The 22407-nt window shown below is 45.0% G+C and overlaps 1 protein-coding gene across 1 annotated transcript in view; it reads right to left on the bottom strand.

Moving 5' to 3' along the window:
* The window catches only part of dgat2 (diacylglycerol O-acyltransferase 2), a 53613-nt gene extending 35340 nt beyond the window's left edge, over nucleotides 1-18273 (bottom strand). Inside the window, exon 1 of the mRNA XM_073044300.1 lies at nucleotides 18140-18273. Within this exon, the coding sequence (XP_072900401.1) occupies nucleotides 18140-18179 (40 nt within the window). The 5' untranslated portion in view covers nucleotides 18180-18273. The remainder of the gene's footprint in view (nucleotides 1-18139) is intronic.
* Between the last annotated feature and the right edge of the window lie 4134 nt (nucleotides 18274-22407).

Below are 22407 nucleotides of genomic sequence, written 5' to 3'. Positions count from 1 at the left end.
CATCGAAAGTATTCTAACTGGCCGAATCTCCATCTGGTACGGGGCGGGTGGAAGGCGGGGAGGCACTTGCACAGCATCAAACGAAGCTGCAGAAGGTTGTGAACATGGGCACTAATCTTCCCGTCATCCAGGTCATCTTCAGGGAGTGATGACTCAAACAGTCATCGTCCATCATTAAGGACCCCCCCATCACCCAGGACATGCCCTTCTCTCTTTGCTATCAGCAGGAAGGACGTATAGAAACCTGAAGGCACACACTCAACAATTCAGGAACAGCTTCCCCTCTGCCATCCAGTTTCTGAATGGACATTGAACACATGAACTCTACCCCACTATTATTATTTTTCCTCTTTTTGCACTATTTAACATTTTAAATATGCTTACTGTAATTTACAGTAATGTGTTGGACTGTACTGCTGCCGCATAACAAATTTCACAACATGTGCCAGTGATGTTAAACCCGATCCCTGTTGCTGTCTGCAAGGAGTTTGTCCGTTCACTCCATGACCCATTTGGCTTTCCTCCGGGTGCTCTGGTTTCCTCCCACATTCCATAGATGTAAAGGTTAGTATTGGTGAGTGTGGACATACCTTGTGGACTTACAGCCTTCTCCCTGCAAATGATCTGCATTGGTCATTGATGCAAACAACGCATTTCACTGATGTTCTGATGTACACTTGACAAATAAATCTAATCTTTAATCATTAAGTACTGGGGTACAAGATGGAGTGGAGTGCCTAAAGCACAGTCTTTCCAAGGAGGAACACATTTTTCTACAAAGTTCCCAACTGTTAAGTCAAAAATTGACTAAATGCTTGATCAAAGTTAAAGAAATGTGTAAACCAGCGAGTTGTTTGTTACGTCTCCATGCTTGCTGGGAAAATCTGAGCCTCCGCCTTCACCCTTATTAGGGAGGGCGAGAGCCCGTGGTTTGTTGAATGCCGGGTGAAACGCGAACTCTTTGGGGTAACTGCAAGTCTGTGTCTTACTTTTATTGTTTGTACAATTTTTTCCTTCACTCTGCACGTTGGGTGTTTGATTTTTTTGTTTACATGGGTTCATTTGGGTTTGCTTTGTGGCTGCCTGTAAGCAGACAAATCTCAAGGTTGTATAACGTACTTAGAACTTTGCAAGTTGCACTTCTTTGGGGTTTAATGTGGAGGTCGATAGGTTCTCGATTAGTCAGGACATCACAGTTTATGAGGAAAAAGCAGGAGAACTGGTTTAGAGGGATAACAAATCTTCTGTCCGATATTTGGGGAGATAAAGAAAGACTTAGGTGGGAGGGATGTTCATGTACAAAGGTAGAGGGAACTATACCAACACTCCATGGAGGGAAGGCTGGCTTCCGTGATAGACTGGGCTGTTTCTGCCATGAGGCTGGTTTGCGATGTGCTGAGTTGTGCCCACAACCCTCTGCAGTTCCTTGAAGTCACAGGCAGAGCAGATTCCGTACCAAGCTGTGAGTGATCCCCCATTCTAACCAACTTTTTTTTTTATTGAACAGGAACACCATCTGCATCACCATCTGGTGCAGGAATTGCAAGGCGTCTGACCGCAAATCTCTGCAAAGGATTGCGAGGACTCCTGAGAGGATCGTCGGGGTCTCTCTTCTACCCATCCGAGATATTTATTAGGAGCAGGGTCCTTGGCATCGTCAATGCTCCCTCCCACTGTCCAACAATCTCTTTCACCCCTAGCATCAGGAGAGGTAGCATAGCATTAGGACAAGATCTGTTAGGATGGGAAACAGCTTCTGCCCCCCAAACTGTGACATTAACCCCTCCTACTCATGAGGTGACAGTAGAGCAGCAGATTGCACAGTTGTTGCATAACTGATTAGGGTTTGATTCCTGCAACTGCCTATCAGGAATTTGTTCCCATGTTCTCCCCGTGACCACACGAGTTTCCTCGTGGTGCTCTGGTCTCCTCCTAAAGACGCACTGGTTAGTAGGTTAATTGGTCACAAGGGTGGGCCAGAAGGGCCTGTTACTATGCTGTATCTCTAAATTAGAATCATTCTCATGACCCTCCTCTGGACCCCTTATCCTTTCTTAGATCATAGTCATCATTACGTGCTGTGTTGTATGACGCAGACGATTGTGTTCCCATGACCACGAATGTTTTTGGCAAATTTTTCTACTTGGGTGTTTGCCATTGCCTTCTTCTGGGCAGTGTCTTTAAATGACGGGTGACCCCAGCCATTACCAATACCCTCCAGAGACCATCTGCCTGGCGTCAGTGGTCACACAACTAGGACTTGTGATATGCACCAGCTGCTCATACGGCCATCCACCAGCTGCTCCCGTGGCTTCACGTGACGTCTGCCCAATATGGAGACATGGAGCTCCAGACTGCTCACAGTACTCCAAGTTTGGTCTGACCAATACCTTATAAAGCCTGAGCACTGTACCCTTGCTTTTACATTTTAGTCCCCTCAAAATGAATGCTAACATTTGCCTTCCTCACCACCATCTCAACCTGCAAGCTGACTTTTAGGGAATTCTGCACAAGGACTCCCAAATCCCTTTGCACCTCCAATTTCTAAATCTGTTCCTCGTTTAACACATTATTATCATATTCCTTGAAACTGGAGATTTTCTGGATGCCTTCAAAACTGCAACTGTCAAACCCCCGCATAAAAAGCCAAATCTCGATAGTGAGATACGAGCTTACTGCAGGCCAATTTCAAACTATTTACTTAACCTGCTTTCAACATCTGATATGCAGTGGAATTATTAACTTGTATTGGACAGGGAGCAGGTTCACTGACACGGATTACAAGTTAGCAGATCTTTGCCAGAACCAACTGAGTTTGCAAGAGAGTTTTCATGCTTTGGCGTTGTGTCTAAACCAACAACTCAAATGGGCATGATTCCACCTCAAGCTCAATGCTTTGGGCTGTAATTTAGATAGTTCTATACACAGTACAGCACAGCAATTGACCCCATCAGCTCACAGCGTTCACATAGAGCACAATGCCAAATTAAACTCAGTCTCTGGGCTAGATAGGAGGGAAGGGTTAAATAGTTCTTACAGTAGACTGGCACAATATTGTGAGCCTTGATTGTGATGTACTGTCTTCTTTGTTAGAACACAGAAAATTGGACTGGATGTCAGGTGTAATTTTTCAAAAAATGTATAAACACACAGTAATAGGTGCATGGAAACCGCTGGCAGGGGTGAAGGAGCCATGAACTACGGGCATTAAAGAAGCTCTCAGACTGGCACACGGATGGAAAAAAAAAAGAGGGCTATGTAGGAGGGAAAACTCCACCATGAACGGTCCCAAGCCCAGCTGCTCTGCATGGAGCTAGTAGTAATCCCTTGCCATAAAAATCCAGAGTTACAGAAACACCAACAGAAGCTCCAAAGACCTCATCCCTGGGGGAGGAAGGATCTTTGAAGATGGGCTCCACCTGGAGACAACTTGAAAGACCAGCCCAGGATAGAGGACTCTAGTGAACTGTCAGAGCCGATGCTCCAGGAGGGGTGAGCAGCTAAGAGGAGGAAATCTAGGAGAGAAGGGTTAGATTGATGTTATAGCAGGTTAAAAGGCCAGTCCTACATTGTGGGCTGAAGGGCCTTTACTGTAGTGTTCTATGTCTCTCTGCCTCCAGATAATTCATATGCCTCCACATATCTGTCTAACCTCTTAAAACATCACTAGCATATTGGCTTCCACCATCACTCATAGCAGCTCAATTCAGCCACCCAAGCTTCAAAGTACATTATCAAAAGCATGTACAGTCCCATGCAAAAGTCTTAGGCACATACACAAAGCTAGGGTGCCCAAGACTTTTGCACAGGACTGTACTTGTCAACGAGGAGCAGAGAGCCAGTTTGTCAATCTGGCGGGAGCAAAGGATGTTGAGAATGGCGAGGGTAGAGCTCTGCAGGAGGGGTGTGGGACAGTTGGCAGAGGAGTGCAAGGGGCAAGGGTTGGCACGGGTGCAGACACACCCAGCCCTGAAACAACAGGCAAGGTCATTTGACTCCAAATAATTGATTTATTGATTGTGACAGAATGTCTCTCTGGTGCTTCCCATTCCCTTTCCTCTCCCTTTTTTTCCCCAACCATGATTCCCCTCTTCCTACCCCTTCCCACTCAGTCCACCATAGAGACCCATATCAGAATCAGGTTTATCATCACTCAAGTATGAAATTAAATTTGTGTTTTACAGTGCAATGCATAAAAATACTACGGTACTATTCAAAAGTCTAAGCTATACATTTATAAGACCATAAGATATAGGAGCAGAAGCAGGCCATTCGGCCCATCGAGTCTGCTCCGCCATTCCATCATGGGCTGATCCAATTCTTCCTGTCATCCCCACTCCCGTCTTCTCCCCATACCCCTTGATGCCCTGGCTAATCAAGAACCTATCTATCTCTGCCTTAAATACACCCAATGACTTAGCCTCCACAGCCACTCGTGGCAACAAATTCCACACATTTATCACCCTCTGACTAAAGTAATTTCTCCACACCTCTGTTCTAAACGGACGTCCTTCAATCCTGAAATCGTACACTCTTGTCCTAGACTCCCCCCCCCCCCCCCCCACCATGGGAAATAATTTTGCCATATCTAATCTGTCCAGGCCTTTTAACATTCGGAATGTTTCTATGAGATTCCACCCCCCCACCTCCCATTCTCGTGATCTCCAGGGAATACAGCTGCCAGACGTTCCTCATACAGTAAAACCCTTTCATTCCTGGAATCATTCTCGTGAATCTTCTCTGAACCCTCTCCAATGTCAGTATATCCTTTCTAAAATAACGAGCCCAAAACTGCACACAATACTCAAGTGCGATTTCATGAGTGCCTTAGAGAGCCTCAACATCACATCCCTGCTCTTATATTCTATACCTCTAGAAATGAATGCCAACATTGCATTCTCCTTCTTCACAACTGACTCAACCTGGAGGTTAACCTTTAGGGTATCTTGCATAAGGACTCCCAAGTCCCTTTGCACCTCTGCATTTCTGAATTCTCTCCCCATCTAAACAATAGTCTGCCCATTTATTTCTTCCACCAAAGTGCATGACCACACACTTTCCAACATTGTATTTTATTTACCACTTCTTTGCCCATTCCCCTAAAGTATCTAAGTCAGCCTGCAGGCTCTCTGTTTCCTCAACACTACCTACTCCTCCACCTATCATTGGCATATTTAGCCACAAATCCATCAATACCGTAGTCTAAATCATTGACATACATCGTAAAATGCAACGGTCCCAACAGGAACCCCTGTGGAACTCCACTGGTAATTGGCAGCCAACCAAAATAGGATCCCTTTATTCATAAAAATAGAAACATGGAAAACCTACAGCACAATACAGGCCTTTTGGCTCACAAAGTTGTGCCAAACATGTCCCTACCTCAGAAATTACTGGGCTTACCTCTAACCCTCTATTTTACTAAACTCCATGTACCTATCTAAAAGCCTCTTAAAAGACCCTATCGTATCCACTTCCACCACTGTCACCGGCAGCCCATTCCATGCACTCACCACTCTGAGTAAAAAACTTACCCCTGACATCTCCTCTGTACCTACTCCCCAGCACCTTAAACCTGTGTCCTCTTGTGGCAACCATTTCAGTCCTGGGAAAAAGCCACTGACTATCCACACGATCAATGCCTCTGATCATCTTATACACCTCTATTAGGTCACCTCTCAACCTCCATCACTTTAAGGAGAAAAGGCCAAGTTCACTCAAACCTATTCTCATAAGGCATGCTCCCCAATCCAGGTAACATCCTTGTAAATCTCCTCTGCACCCTTTCTATGGCTTCCACATCCTTCCTGTAGTGAGGCATCCAGAACTGAGCACAGTACTCCAAGTGGGGTCTGACCAGGGTCCTATATAGCTGCAACATTACCTCTTGGCTCCTAAATTCAATTCCACGATTGATGAAGGCCAATACACTGTATGCCTTCTTAACCAGAGTCAACCTGCGCAGCTGCTTTGAGCGTCCTATGGACTCTGACCCCAAGATCCCTCTGATCCTCCACACTACCAAGATTCCTCCCACTCTGTTTTCTACCAACCAGCCAATGCTCCACCCATGTTAGTAACTTCCCTGTAATTCCACGGGCTCTTATCTTGCTAAGCAGCCTCATGTGTAGCACCTTGTCAAAGACCTTCTGAAAATTCAAGTACACCACATCTACTACATCTCCTTTGTCCACCCTGCTTGTAATTTCCTCAAAGAATTGCAGTAGGTTAGTCTGGCAGGATTTTCCTTTCAGGAACCTATGCTGGCTTTGGCCTATCTTGTCATGTGCTTTCAGGTACTCCGTAATCTCATCCCTAACAATCGATTCCAACAACTTCCCAACCACTGATGTCAGACTAACAGGTCTATAGCTTCCTTGCTGCTGCCTCCCAACCTTCTTAAATAGCGGAGTAACATTTGCAATTTTCCATTCAGCCGATAGAATGCCAGAATCTATTGATTCTTCAAAGATCATCATTAATGCCTCCGCAATCTCTCCAGCTACTTCCTTCAGAACCCAAGGGTGCATTCCATCAGGTCCAGGAGATTTATCCTCCCTCAGACCATTAAGCTTCCTGAGCACCTTCTCAGTCATAACTTTCACTGCACAAACTTCACTTCCCTGACACTCCTGAATGTCCGGTATACTGCAGACGGCTTCCACTGTGAAGACTGATGCAAAATACGCATTCAGTTCCTCTGTCATCTCTTCAATCTCTCATTACAATATCTCCAGTGTCATTTTGTCTTGGTCCTATATCTACCCTCTACTCTTTTATCCTTTATATACTTAAAAAATCTTTTAGTATCTTCTTTGATATTAGTCACCAGCTTCCTCTCATAATTCATCCTTTCCTTCTGAATGACCTTCTTAGTTTGCTTCTGCAAGTTTTTAAAAGCTTCCCAATCTATCTTCCCATTAGCTCTGGCTTCCTTGTATGCCCTCTCTTTTGCTTTTACTTTGGCTCTGACTTCACTTGTCAGCCATGTAGTGTCCTTCTTCCCTTTGAAAATTTCTTATTTGGAATATATCTGTCTTGCACTTTCCTCATTTTTCGCAGAAACTCCAGCCATTGTTGCTCTGCTGTCTTTCCTGCAAATGTCCCTTTCCAGTCAACTTCGGCCAATTCCCCTCTCATACCATTGTAATTTCCTTTATTCCACTGAAATACCAACACATTGGTTTTATTTTTGCCCTCTCAGATTTCAATATGATCCTGATCATATTGTGATCACTGTTCCCCAAGGGTTCCTTAACCTTAAGCTCTCTTATCACCTCCGGATCATTGCACAACACCCAATCCAGCATAGCCAATGCCCTAGTGGGCTCAACAACAAGCTGTTCTAAAAAGCCATCCCTTAGACATTCTACAAATTCTCTCTCTAGGCCCAGTACTGACCTGGTTTTCCCAGTCCACTTTCATGTTAAAATCCCCGATTATCATGACATTACCCTTCTGACACGCCTTTTCTATCTTCTGCTGTAATTTGTAATCCACATCCTGGCTGCTGTTTGGAGGCCTGTATACATTAGGGTCCTTTTACCCTTGCCATTTCTTAACTCAACCCATAGAGACTCTACACCTTCCAATCCCATGTCATCTCTTTTCAATCTAAGACTTTTCAATAGTGCTCTATACCATACACAACCTTGAAATTCATCTACTTTGAGGCAGCTACAGAAACAAAACAATCCCCTTAAAACCACACAAAAAAACCATCAAAACATCCAACGTGCAAAAAAAAAAGAACAAATCATGCAAGTAATGAAATATACAAGTGACACACAGAACATGAAGTGCAGTGTCCCGAACGCGAGACTACGGCCACGGCGCCAGTTTGTCCTTCTCCCTCGTCCTCAACCACTGCGCAAAAAAAACTTGCCGTGCACGTCACCATTAAACTCCACCCCCTCCTCCCCCCACATTAAGTGTATGCCTCGCCTTTGAGCATTTGCTCGGGGCACTCTGCGAAATTGACTGCCTACCCTATCCAAGCCTCTCGTAATTTAGTGATAACACTCACGGTGAAAGAATAAGAGGAGGCATCACTAAAAAGGTATAAATATAACCAGAGATTGTATTTCAAACAGCCTCTGACAACCAAGTCCAGCTCCTGGCCTTCACGTGAGGCTTAGCTGCCAAGCCCGGCAGAACCGGTTTTACTGACAGGAGAAGGGGCAAAGGTGTACCACTGGCACCTTAAAACCAGTCACTTTGGGCATATGGGGATTGTCAGCTCACCTCGAAGGAAAACTCAGATCTCAAATGTCCATTGCCTTGCAGCTATACCCACTCATGGGGAAGGTTTCGAGAGTAAATCCCAAGGTAAAATCCGGAGCTGCAGTCCCTAAGTCGGACCCATGTTGAGTTCAGCACTAACTGGCAACTCCAGTTGGTGCCAAACTGTATCAGTTTCTGCCAATCCTTTGGGTTCATCAGACGCATGGAGAAGGAGAGCCTGCTACATGGGAACAGCTTGCTGTCCACATTGTACTGCCCTGGCTTGCGTATCTAGACAACTAGGATGCAAAATCCACGGTCGACCCTGACTGACGGAGGTCTCATCACATTTCATTAGGGGGTCTGAGATACAGTACGTCAAAGACTAACAAATTTCTACCGTGGAGAGCATTCTGACAGGTTGCATCACCATCTGGTACAGAGAGGCCAATCCAATCCTTCGGAACCACTCCAGAATTTAGTGATTCATGAAAGATTACTACTAAAGCCTCCATGAGATTTGGCCACCTCCTTCAGAAGCCTGGAGTATAGTCCATCTGGTCCAGGTGACTTATCCATCTTCAGACGTTTCAGCTTCCCAACCTCCTTCTCCCTAGTAATAGCAACTACACTTACTTCTGCTCTGACATGCTTGACTTCCTGGCATTCTGCTAGTGTCTTCCACAGTGAAGACTGATGCAAAATACTCGTTCAGTTGCTGTTTGTGTTGTTCTACTGAACAGTGAGGGCATAACTATGTTGGTGTAGGAATGTGTGGAGACACTTACAGGCTGTCTCCCCAACACCCCCCCCCCCCCCAGCACTTCTTTAGGGGTGTTAGTCAATAGACAATAGGTGCAGAAGTAGACCATTCGGCCCTTCGAGCCTGCACTGCCATTTTGAGATCATGGCTGATCAATTACTATCAATACCCGGTTCCTGCCTTGTCCCCATATCCCTTGATTCCTCTATCCATAAGATACTTATCTAGCTCCTTCTTGAAAGCATCCAGAGAATTGGCCTCCACTACCTTCCGAGGCAGTGCATTCCAGACCCCCACAACTCTCTGGGAGAAGAAATTTTTCCTTAACTCTGTCCTAAATGACCTACTCCTTATTCTCAAACCATGCCCTCTGGTACTGGACTCTCCCAGCATCTGGAACATATTTCCTGCCTCTATCTTGTCCAATCCATTAATAATCTTATATGTTTCAATCAGATCCCCTCTCAATCTCCTTAATTCCAGCGTGTACAAGCCCAGTCTCTCTAACCTCTCTGCGTAAGACAGTCCAGACATCCCAGGAATTAACCTCGTGAATCTACGCTGCACTTCCTCTACAGCCAGGATGTCCTTCCTTGACCCTGGAGACCAAAACTGTACACAATACTCCAGGTGTGGTCTCACCAGGGCTCTGTACAAATGCAAGAGGATTTCCTTGCTCTTGTACTGAATTCCCTTTGTAATAAAGGCCAACATTCCATTAGCCTTCTTCACTGCCTGCTGCACTTGCTCATTCACCTTCAGTGACTGATGAACAAGGACTCAGAGATCTCTTTGTATTTTTCCCTTACCCAACTCTACACCGTTCAGATAATAATCTGCCTTCCTGTTCTTACTCCCAAAGTGGATAACCTCACACTTATTCACATTAAACGCCATCTGCCAAGTATCTGCCCACTCACCCAGCCTATCCAAGTCACCCTGAATTCTCCTAACATCCTCATCACATGTCACACTGCCACCCAGCTTAGTATCATCAGCAAATTTGCTGATGTTATTTTTTATGCCTTCATCCAAATCGTTAACGTAAATGGTAAACAGCTGTGGTCCCAATACCGAGCCCTGTGGCACCCCACTAGTCACCACCTGCCATTCCGAGAAACACCCATTCACCGCTACCCTTTGCTTTCTATCTGCCAACCAGTTTTCTATCCATGTCAATGCCTTCCCCCCGATGCCCTGAGCTTTGATTTTACCCACCAATCTTCTATGTGGGACCTTATCAAATGCCTTCTGAAAATCGAGGTACACTACATCCACTGGATCTCCCCCGTCTAACTTCCTGGTTACATCCTCGAAAAACTCCAACAGATTAGCCAAGCATGATTTACCCTTGGTAAATCCATGCTGGCTCGGCCCAATCCTATCACTGCTATCTAAATATGCCACTATTTCATCCTTAATAATGGACTCTAGCATCTTTCCCACCACTGATGTCAGGCTGACAGGTCGATAGTTCTCTGTTTTCTCCCTCCCTCCTTTCTTAAAAAGTGGGATAACATTAGCCATTCTCCAATCCTCAGGGACTGATCCTGAATCTAAGGAACATTGGAAAATGATTACCAATGCATCCGCAATTTCCAGGGCCACCTCCTTTAGTACCCTAGGGTGCAGACCATCTGGACCTGGGGATTTGTCAGCCTTCAGTCCCATCAGTTTTCTCATCACCGTTTCCTTCCTAATGTCAATCTGTTTCATTTCCTCTGTTATCCTATGCCCTTGGCCCATCCATACATCTGGGAGATTGCTTGTGTCTTCCTTAGTGAAAACAGATCTAAAGTACTCATTAAATTCTTCTGCCATTTCTCTGTTTCCCATAATAATTTCACCCAATTCATTCTTCAAGGGCCCAACATTGTTCTTAACTATCTTCTTTCTCTTCACATACCTAAAAAAGCTTTTGCTATCTTCCTTTATATTCCTGGCTAGCTTGCGTTCGTACCTCATTTTTTCTCCCCGTATTGTCTTTTTAGTTAAGTTCTGTTGTTCCTTAAAAACTTCCCAATCACCTGTCCTCCCACTCACCTTAGCTCTATCATAGTTCCTTTTTTTTTTAAATGCTATGCAATCTCTGACTTCCTTTGTCAACCACTGTGGCCCCTTTCCCCCCTTTGAATCCTTCCTTCTCTGGGGGATGAACTGATTTTGCACCTTGTGCATTATTCCCAAGAATACCTGCCATTGCTGTTCCACTGTCTTTTCTGCTAGGCTATCCATCCAGTCAACTTTGGCCAGCTCCTCTCTCATGGCTCCATAGTTTCCCCTGTTCATCTGCAACACTGACACCTCCGAGCTGCCCTTATCCTTCTCAAATTGCAGATAAAAGCTTATCATATTGTGATCACTACCTCCTAATGGCTCCTTTACTGCGAGATCGCTTATCAAATCCTGTTCATTACATAACACTAAATAAAGAATAGTCTTGTCCCTGGTCGGCTCTCGTACAAGCTGTTCCAAGAATGCATCCCGTAGGCACTCTACAAACTCCCTGTCCTGTGGTCCGGCACCAACCTGATTCTCCCAGTTCACCTGCATGTTGAAATCCCCCATAACTACTGCAACATTACCTTTGCCACATGCCAATGTTAACTCCCTATTCAACTTGCACCCAATATCCATGCTACTGTTTGGTGGCCTGTAGCCAACACCCATTTGGGTCCTTTTGCCCTTACTGTTCCTCAGTTCTATCCACACAGACTCTACTTCTCCTGACCCTATGTCCCCCCTTGCAAAGGACTGAATCTCATTCCTCACCAACAGGGCCAACCCAACCCCTCTGCCCACATTTCTGTCCCTACAATAGCACGTATACCCTTGTACATTCATTTCCCTGGTCTGATCTCCCTGTAGCCATGTCTCCGTTATCCCAACAACATCATAGTTACCCATTCGTACCTGAGCTTCAAGCTCATCCGCCTTATTTCTGACACTTCGTGCATTCAGATATAGAATTGTTAGCCCATTTCTCCTCTCTCTGTTTGAATCGCTGCCTATTGTGCTTAACCCAGCTCCCCGAACTCCCATCGGGCTATATGCTCCTAGAATTTTGTTGTCCTTCCTAAATTTACTTATTCTTTCAACACATTTAACTCCATGTTCCGTCAGACCATCCCTCTGTACACGAGTCCTCCTTTTCACTTGTTCCGCCCCACCTTCCTCTACTACACACTTAATATTCCAGAACCGTGTAGTCCCCACCTGTCCTTTATTCTTCCTCTCGCTATCCTCCCTCACATTCTGGATCCCCACCCCCTGCAAATTTAGTTTAAACCCCCCCAAGAAGCACTAGCAAACTTCCCTGCAAGAATGTTAGTACCACTCCAGTTCAGGTGTAAACCGTCCCGTCGGAACAGATCCCACCTTCCCTGGAACAAAGCCCAATTATCTACAAACCTGAAGCCCTCCCTCCTGCACCATCCTCTGAGCCATGTATTAATCTTTATAATCTTTCTGTTCCTTGCCTCACTCACACGTGGCACACGTAGCAATCCTGAGATTGTTACCCTGGAGGTCCTGCTCTTCAGCTTCGCACCTAACTCCCTGAACTCCCTACGCAGGACCCCCTCACTCATCCTACCCACGTCATTGGTCCCTACATGGAATGGACCACAACATCTGGATTCTTGCCCTCCCTCTCGAGAATAACCTGCACCCGATCTGAGATGTCTCGGACCCCGGCACCAGGGAAGCAACATACCATCCGAGACTCCCGATCTTCCCCACAAAATCTCCTATCCGCCCCCCTGACTATAGAATCCCCTATCAATACCGCTCTCTTCTCTTCCCTCCTCCCCTTCCTAGTCAAGGGTCCAACCTCAGTGCCAGAGACAGTTGTTAAAGGAGTATAAGCTGGCAGGTGATAGGCGAAACCAGGCGAGGAGGAAGGTGGGTAGGTGGGAGAGTGAAGTGGGGGAGAAGCTGGGAGATGATAAGTGGAAGAGGTAAAGGGCTGAAGGAGGAAGCTGATAGGAGAGGAGAGTGGAGAGGAGAAAGGGAAGGAGGAGCAGCACAAGAGAAAGGTGATGGAAAGGTAAGAGAAGGGGTGAGAGGGGAACCAGAATAGTGAATGGAAAGAGAGAAGGGAAGGGAGGAGAAATTACTGGAAGTTAGAGAAATCAATGCTCAAACCATCAGGTTGGAGGATACACAGATGGAGTACGAGGTGTTGCTCCTCCAACCAGAGTTTGGCCTCAGTGACAGTAGAGGAGATCATGTACGGACATGTTGAAATAGGAGATCCAGCCTTGGTCTCCTTCAAAGGAGGAAGAGCAAAATCAAAGTACATACATGTACAACCATATACAACCCTGAAATTTATTTTCTTGCAGGCATATTCAGTAAATCCATAATAGGATCAAGGGAAGACCGCACCAACTAGGCATTCAACCAGTGTGCAAAAGACTACAAACTGTGCGAATGAGAAATAATAATAAGTAAAGCAATAGAGAACATGAGATGAAGTGTTCTTGAGTGAGTCCATAGATTGTGGGAACATTTCAGTAATGGGGTGAGTGAAGTTATTCCCCTGGTTCAAGAGCTTGATGGTTCAGGGGTAATAACTGTTCTTGAACCTGATGGTGTGAATCCTGAGGCTTCTGCACCTTCTTCCTGATGGCAGCAGTGAGAAGAGAGGATGATGTAGGTGACGACTGACAACTTTTCATGTAGATGCGCTCACGGGTGGGGAGGGTTTTACCTGTGATGGACTGGGCTGTATCCACTACTTTTTGTAGTATTTTCTGTTCGAGGGCATGTACATCAAAACATGCTTGTGTCAATGGTCACAGTCTGAATTTGATGGGCACTGGGCGCAAGATACGGTCAATTATGTCATCTCCCACGCCAGTCCCTCAAATTGCTTGCCCCGCTCCAGAACCAAATTCCTAACCTTCCTCCCCAACCCAACAAAAATTGGTAAGCGATGAAATGTTGTTTAAATGTGTGATTGTAAAGTTAAGGATTACTTTTATTTGTCAAATGCTCTTCAAAATAGTGGAATGTGTCATTTTGCATTAATGATCCACACTGTTTGTGCTGGGGGCAGCCCACAAGCGTCACCATACTTCCGTTGCTAAAGTAGCACACCCATAACTCACTAACCCGCATGTCTTTGGAACGTGGGAGAAAACTGGAGCACCCAGAGGAAACCCACGTGATCACAGGAAGAACATAATCTCCTTACGGACAGTGGCGGAATTTAACCCTGATCACTGATACTGTAAAGCAGCGGATTTGAACCCTGATCGCTGGTACTGTAAAGCATTGTGCTACACTACTTGGATAGAGAGATATGTTTAGAGCTCGACAGGTCCTTGAGGTATCATTTAAAACAACCACCTGAATATTAGGGCAATGGATATTCAAGTTTCAAGGTTGGTTAATGTCATATTCGGTACACAAGTGTAAAGGAGAATGAAATAACTTACTTTCAATCCAATCCAGCACAAATAAAACAATAACAAAAGAACACAAGAACAAACAAAGTAAACATAAATACACAAGATAGCTTATATACATAGATTGATTGGACTGGAGTTGTCCAATAGCAAGTTTCTAAATCGGACATTAGCACTTTGAAAGTGAGCTCTATTCAAAGCTGCCAGTGACATTAGTTGCCTAACATAGCGTAACCTTTAGTATTTGGATATCAATTAGTCATTGGACAAGAGTTGCACAAATCAGTGATTTAAGCAACTCTGGGCATCACTGACAAGGTCAGTTTTTATTAACATTCATAATAGGCCTTTAGCTGGGGGGGTCGACTGCCTTCATGAATCACTGTTGACCGAGCAATAATTGGTAAGAAGCTGGAGGATTGGGAATTTTATAAAAACAGAAAGCAACTTAAGGAAAGCAACAAGGAGAGAAAAGGTAATATGATGGCTAGCTAGACAATCAAGATTAAAGGTCTGTAAAGGTTGTATAACTGAAATAAAGCAATCAAAACATATAGTGAAATGCATCGCTTGTGTCAATGACCATCACAATCCGAGCATGTGCCGGGAACAGGGTATGCCCACAACTCACTGACCCTTACTAACCCGTATGTCTTTGGAATATGGGAGAAAAGGAAACTCATGTAATGTCATGGAAAGTTACAAGGCTGGGTGCTGGGAAGTTTTCAGAGTTCTGCAAGTAGGAAATGGGCACGAAACAGGGAAATTGCAATATAGAACAGTACATTACCTGCCCTTTGACTCAAAGTCTGTGCTAATAAGTGCAAGGCTCCCCATTCCCTATTATATCAACTTTCTCCAGGACACCATCGCGAGTGCCCTGTCTGGCTGCATCATAGTGTGGGACGGAAGCCGCAGGGCGTAGAGGATAGTAAAAATAGAGTTACCAAACACCACAGCACAGATCAGGCCTTTCAGCCCATCTAATCCATGCCAACTATTATGCTGCCTAGTCCCATTGACCTGCACCCAGACCATAGCCCTCCATACCCTTCCCATCCAAACTTCTCTTGAATGTTTAAATTGAACCCATGTCCAACTACGGCGGCAGCTCTTTCCACACTCGCAGCACCATCTGAGTGAAGGCATTTCCCCTAATCAGAATCAGATTTAACATCACCGGCATATGCTGTGAAACTTGCAACCTTGCAGCAGCAGTACTATGTAATACACGATAATATCGGAAAGACTGAATTACAAACTGTATATCAAATAGTTCAACTAAATTATTGCAAAAAAATAAATTAACAAAGTAGTGAAGTAGTTCACGATTTCAATGTCCATTCAGAAAGGGGATGATAGAGAGAAAGGAGCTGTTCCTGAGTGTGTGCCTTCAGGTTCCCCGCAATATAGTAACCATATAACATACAACAATCACAGCACAGAAACAGGCCATCTTGGTCCTCCTAGTCCGTGCCGAACTCTTAATCTCACCTAGTCCCACCTACCCGCACTCAGCCCATAACCCTCCACTCCTTTCCTGTCCATATACCTATCCAATTTTACCTTAAATGACACAACTGAACTGGCCTCTACTACTTCTACAGGAAGCTCATTCCACACAGCTATCACTCTCTGAGTAAAGAAATACCCCCTCATGTTTCCCTTAAACTTTTGCCCCCTAACTCTCAAATCATGTCCCCTGGTTTGAATCTCCCCTACTCTCAATGGAAACAGCCTATTCACGTCAACTCTATCTGTCCCTCTCAAAATTTTAAATACCTCGATCAAATCTCCCCTCAACCTTCTACGCTCCAATGAATAGAGACCTAACTTGTTCAACCTTTCTCTGTAACTTAAGTGCTGAAACCCAGGTAACATCCTAGTAAATCGTCTCTGCACTCTCTCTAATTTATTGATATCTTTCCTATAATTTGGTGACCAGAACTGTACACAATTACTTATTGTGTACTTATAGTACACAATAATATAATAGTACTTATTGTACTATTTACTATTTGAGATTCAGCACGGAACAGGCCCTTCCAGCCTGTCGAGCCATGCCTCCCAGCAACCCCTGATTTAACCCGAGCCTAATCACAGGACAATTTACAACGAACAATTAACCTACTAACTGGTACATCTTTGGACTGTGGGAGGAAACCAGAGCACCCGGAGGAAACCCACATATTCCAGGAGTAGGATGTACAGACTTCTCACAGATGACATTGGAACTGAACTCTGACGCCGTGCTGTAATAGTGTCAGGCTAACTTCGACGCCACCCTACTGCCCGCAATGTACCACGAGTTACGATGAGAAATAACTGAATAAATTATGCACAAGAGGAACAAGACGATAGTGCTCACGGGCTCCTGGACTGCTCAGAAATCTGAGGGCAGAAGGGAAAAGGCCGTTCTTAAAGTGTTTGAACGTTGGGTTAGAAGGTTAATTGCGCTCGTGTATGGGTGAACACTGGCAAGCCCAGGTGTGAGAGGAGGACGGTTGGGTATGGGGCTAGCAACAGAAGCTGCAAAGACCTCGCCCCTGGGAGAGGAAGGGAGGACCTTCCAACACCAAGGAGATGGGTGACACCTGGGGACAACTTGAAAGACTGTCTCGGGGCAACAGACTCTGGAGAGCTGCTGTTGGCACCCTATGCCCCGAAGGGGGGTGGGCTTGGGTAAGCAAATGCAGGCGAGTGGTAGCATCTGGGGCAAGGGGGGGGGGCGCGGATTGGGAGAATGGGAAGAATAGGACTTCGGTTTAATTAAAGGGGGGGCAATTGGGATTTGTTAGAAAGTCAGTACAATCTTAATGGGCTGAAGGTTTTTATTTTAATGTTATAGAAATATGGAAGAGGGTTAAGGATTAGCAAAAATTAATGCAGGTTTCTTACAGACCAAGTCAGGAGTAATTATTACAGGCAATGAGGACCGAGTAAACAAATCAAACAGGCACACACACACACACACACAAAATGCCGGAGAACCTCAGCAGGTCAGGCGGCGTCCATGGAAATGATCAATAGTCGACGTCCGGGGCCGAAACCCTTCATCGGGACTGGAAAGGAAGGGGGCAAATACCGGTATAAAGAGATGGGGGCGGGGGGAAGGAAGGAGGACAAGCTCGAAGGTGATAGTAAAGCCAGGTGCCTGGGGGAATTAAACCAGTTATTTTCTGTCTGCCTTCATGAAAGATAAAGAAATTTGCATTAGCGAATGAAAAGTGCGAAAGAAGTTAATGGCTTGTCAGCCAGTAAACCCCTAGGACCCAATGACCTGGATAACGCGGGGTTGACAGAGGCGCCCACGAAGAAAGTGAGACGGCAGACAAGGCAATCCCAAACTGCTCTGGAAAGATCCCCCAACATTAGAAGGTGGAAATGTCACCCCACTATTGGAGGGGGGGAAAGAGGGGTAGAAGGGAAGGGGTGAACATCTCAACCACCTTTAGCTTGAGGCGACTGAAAAACAAATCACCCGCCCTCTCTATCACATCCCCAAAAACAGACAACAGCGTTTTCACCTTAACAAAGCCCTCTTTGTGGAAAAATTCAATGTACACCGCAGCACTCTCCTGGAGGAATACATCACAGCCGCAATCCATAAAAATACTAATGCTATCTCAAAACTAATCAAATATATGCGTTCATGAGATTGCAGCAATCATCAGTGGGAGATGTAAAGATGCGGGGGGAGAGGAGCGAATAAAGCCCATTGTACGAGTTGCCCCCTTACCTCTCAGGACGCCTGACTGGGCTGCAAGAAGAGCTCGCATATCTTCACGTAGTCTGGATTTAAGCAAGGATCAGTTAGGGTGCTCACTTAATTAAATCTTACTAATTACGTATCCCTAATTTGCAACACTTCACAGAATGAAAGAAGAGGAGCGGGAGGGAGAACTCAATCTGTTCTTTAATAGTCGGGAATTCCATTCTCTTGCAGGACAGGGGGCCGCTCCAGGCTATAATGAAATGCCAAGTTAAATCAGCGACGCTTTCAACTTTATATCAAGCACGTTAAACATATGGTTTGTTTTATTTTCAGCGTGCAGTAACAGGGAGTGCTTTTTGCCACTGTCTTGGGGAATTAGTGCAATTAAAAAGTTGCCCTAACTGCCACAACTTTGCATTTCCCCTACAAGGTCTTAATGGCACAATCCTAAAGCCCCGCCTTCTCGTCCTGCTATTGGTCACTTCGGAGCGGAGAGCACGTGGGTTGACAAGGTACGAATAGGTGGTTCGTTGAGTCAATGGGGCAGTTCGCAGGATGGGTAGAATAAGCAGCAAGGTAGAGTTTCTGGGAGCAACTCGAAAAGCGGGAAAGATACATCCCGAAGATGAAGTATTCTAAAGAGCGGATGGAGCAATTGTGGCTGATAAGGAGGTCAAAGACAGAATAAAACATAATAATAGAGCTAACATTGGTGGGAAGGTAGACAATTTAAAGTCCATCAGAATGCAATTTTAAAAAGCTGTAGAGAGAGCGAAAAGATTAAATAAAAAGGTAATCCAATCACAAACTGCAGGTGCTGGAAATCCAAGCAACGCATATAAAATGCTGGAGGAACTAGCAGGCCAGGCAGCATCTGTGGAAAAGAGTGTAGTCGACGTTTCAAGACTTGGGAGCCCTTGTGCAGGATTCCCTTAAGGTTAACTTGCAGGTTGAGTCAGTGGTGAGGAAGACAAAGGCACTGTTAGTATTCAATTCAGGAGTACTAGAATATAACGGCAAGGATGTGATGCTGAGGCTTTCTAATGGCAGTAAGCTAGCCAATAATGTAAAAGAGAATCCGAACATTTTTTTCACCTATACAAAGAGTAAAAGGCATGATATCGGGCAGCTGGAAAATGACGAAATGATGCCAGAGAGGTAGTATTGGGACAGGAGTGTCTACACAAGGTGACTCTGACAGGAAATGATAAGGTAGTGGTGGTTGGGGGTGTGGAGGGGTGGGTTAGTGGGTGGAGGTGTTGATCAGCCTCACTGCTTGGGGAGAGTAACTGTTTTTAAAATCTGGTGGCCCTGGTCTGGATGCTATGTAGCCTCCTCCCTGATTTGGAGTGGGACAAAGTCTGTGGGATCCTTTATGATGTTACCGACCCTTTACCAACATCTTTCTGTTTGGTAGGTCGGCTGGTGCCAGTGATGCATTGAGCAGTTTTGACTACCCATTGTAGAGCTCTCTTGTCTGCCGAAATGCAGCTTGTTGATGTTGCTGTTTGCGGTTCATGATGTTAACGTGACAGGATCCATTCACTGTTTGTGGCCTTGTTCAAAGTAGCCTGCAAGGCATGGAAAATCGGGGTCTGCTTTTTTCCAAAACCAACTGACATGACCAACGGGTGCAAGTCGAATGGACTAGACAGGTTAATGGTTCAGCATGGATTAGATGGGCCAAAAGGCCTGTTTCTGTACTATGGTGTTCTGTGATTCTACGATATCCATGCACTATTCTTTATTGTGAAGGCTTGCTGGCTTTATCAAGTTTAAGTTCAGTTTATTGTCGTTCAACTGTACACATGTATACCACCAAATGAAACAACATTCCTCCAGACCAAAGTGCACAACGCTGTACATATAACTCACGCACAACACACAAAGTAATATTACCAGCTATAAATTAACCTCCTCTACACTGCTGAGATCTGACATAAATTGGGAGACTGCTTTGTCGTGCCCTTCTGCTTCATCTGCCAAAAGTGGAACTCACCAGTGGCCAACATTTTAATTCTTATCCCCATTCCTGTTCCAACGTGCCAGTCCCTGGCCACCTCTTCATCCACTTTGAGGCCATTCTCAAGGAGGAGGTGCAACACCTCATACTGCATCTGAGTAGCCTCGAACCTGACAGCGACAACACTGATTTCTCCTTCTGTATTTCTTTTCTTTTCCCCTTCTCTCTTCTAATCTTCACTCTAGCCTCTTGCCTCTTCTCACCAGCCTATCACCTTCCCTTGATGCCCCTCCTTCTTCCCTTTCTCCCATTGTCCACTCTCCTCTCCTACTAGATTCCTTCCTCTCCAGTCGTTTACCTTTCCCACCCACCTGTATCACCTTCAAGCTTGTTTCCCTTCACCTCCTTGAGATGTTAGTAATATTCATAAACATGAGATGTTGGAATCAATCAGTCAATATCTATCTATCTCACGCACACATGGAATCAACAGAGACCTGATGAAGCATCTCAGCCCAAAATATCGACCGTTTATTCCTCTCCATAGATGCTGCCTGGCCAGCTGAGTCCCTCCAGCATTCTGTGTGTAATAAATAACAAGGCGCATTTACAACACACGTTCAAAAAGAAAAAAGCTCACGGTATAACGCTACTGGTGCTTCATATGTGATGATACCTTGGCGGTACATTTTATTAAGTAAGGTGAACATTTATGCAGAACCTTTAAATTCCTTGGTGTTACCATTTCAGAGGACCTGTCCCCGTCCCATGTAAGTGCAATTACAAAGAAAGAATTCCAGCACCTCTACTTGCTTAGAAATTTATGAAGATTCAGCATGGCGTCTAAAACTTTGACAAACTTCTATCGATGTGTGGTGGAGAGTGTATTGACTGACTGCATCACTACCTGTTATGGAAACACCAATGCCCTTTGGCGTAAAGTCCTACAGACAGTAGTGGATATGCCCAGTCCATCACTGGTAAAGCTCTCCTCACCGTTAAGAACATCTACACCGAGCATTGTCACAGGGAAGCAGTATCCTTCATCAGGGAACCCCCATCTCCCAGTTCATACTCTCTTCTTGCTGCTGCCATTGGGAAGAAGGCACAGGAGCCTCATGAATCGTCGCATCAGGTTCAGGAACAGTTATTACCCCTCAACCATTAAGCTCTTGAACCAAAGGAGATAACATCACTTGCCCCACTGCCCCATCAGTGAATTGTTCCCACAACCTAGGGTCTCACTTTCAAGGACTCTTCATCTTGTGTTCTTGATATTTTTTTTTCTTTTTGTATTTGCACAGTTTGTTGTCTTTTGCCCACTGGTTGTATACCCTGTTGGTGTGGTCTTTCATTGAGTCTATTACGGTTATTGAATTTATTGAGTTTGCCCAGATGAAAATGAATCTCAGAGTCGTATATGGTGACATTTATGTACTTAGATAATAAATTTACTTTGAACTTGCCTGATATCCCCGGATCCCTTACAGCCTGTGAATCGTAAGAAATGAAAGGTTGAGTTTTGTACAATGAGTGCACAAAGTAAATAATGAGGCGATAAAGAGAGCAGGGGTCATGTCAAGTCAAGATAACTGTCATGCACACAAGGACAGTGAGGTACAGTGAAAAACTCGCCTGTCACAACATCAGAAATGCATAAGCTCAGACAGTACACAGATAATATACTGTACATAAAGAATTGTAAAAAACAGTAAAGAAGGAAATTTATGCTACTTGTTAAATTAAACTGTCCAGGGGAGGAATAGTGTGATCTTGGGTCTATAGAGCCTTCAAATTTGCCGCACAAATTGAGAGAATGGTTAAGAAGGCGTATGGTGTGTTGGCATTCATTGATTGGGGGACTGAGGGCCTTAAGGGCCTTTTTTAATTATTGTATTCTTTATCTTTTTATGTTTCTTTCTGTGAAGGACTGGATCCAGAGTAGTAAGTTTCATCTTCCATTGCACTTGCACACTGGGAATGTCATTAAACAATCTTGAACTTATTTATTTTTTATTGAGATACAGCGCAGAATAGGTCTTTCCGGCCCTTTGAGCCGTACCACCCAGCAATCCCAGGACAACTTACAATGACTGATTGATCTGCTAACTGGTTCTTCCTTGGACTGTGGGAGGAAACCAGAGCACCCAGAGGAAACTCTCACACTCACAGGGAGAAGGTACAGACCCCTTACGGGCAGCGGTGGGGTATCTGAATTCTAAACGAGCCACGAGGTAATATCGCAGCTCTAAGAAAGAAATCAGGAAGGTTAAAAGACGGCATGATGTTGCTCCAGCAGATGAGGTGATGTAGAATCCTAAGGGATTCT

Source organism: Hemitrygon akajei, chromosome 4, assembly GCF_048418815.1.
Source record: "Hemitrygon akajei chromosome 4, sHemAka1.3, whole genome shotgun sequence".
Taxonomy (NCBI): Eukaryota; Metazoa; Chordata; class Chondrichthyes; order Myliobatiformes; family Dasyatidae; genus Hemitrygon; species Hemitrygon akajei.
Note: the sequence above shows the minus strand (reverse complement) of the source record. Positions and strands in the feature narration are given on the sequence as shown.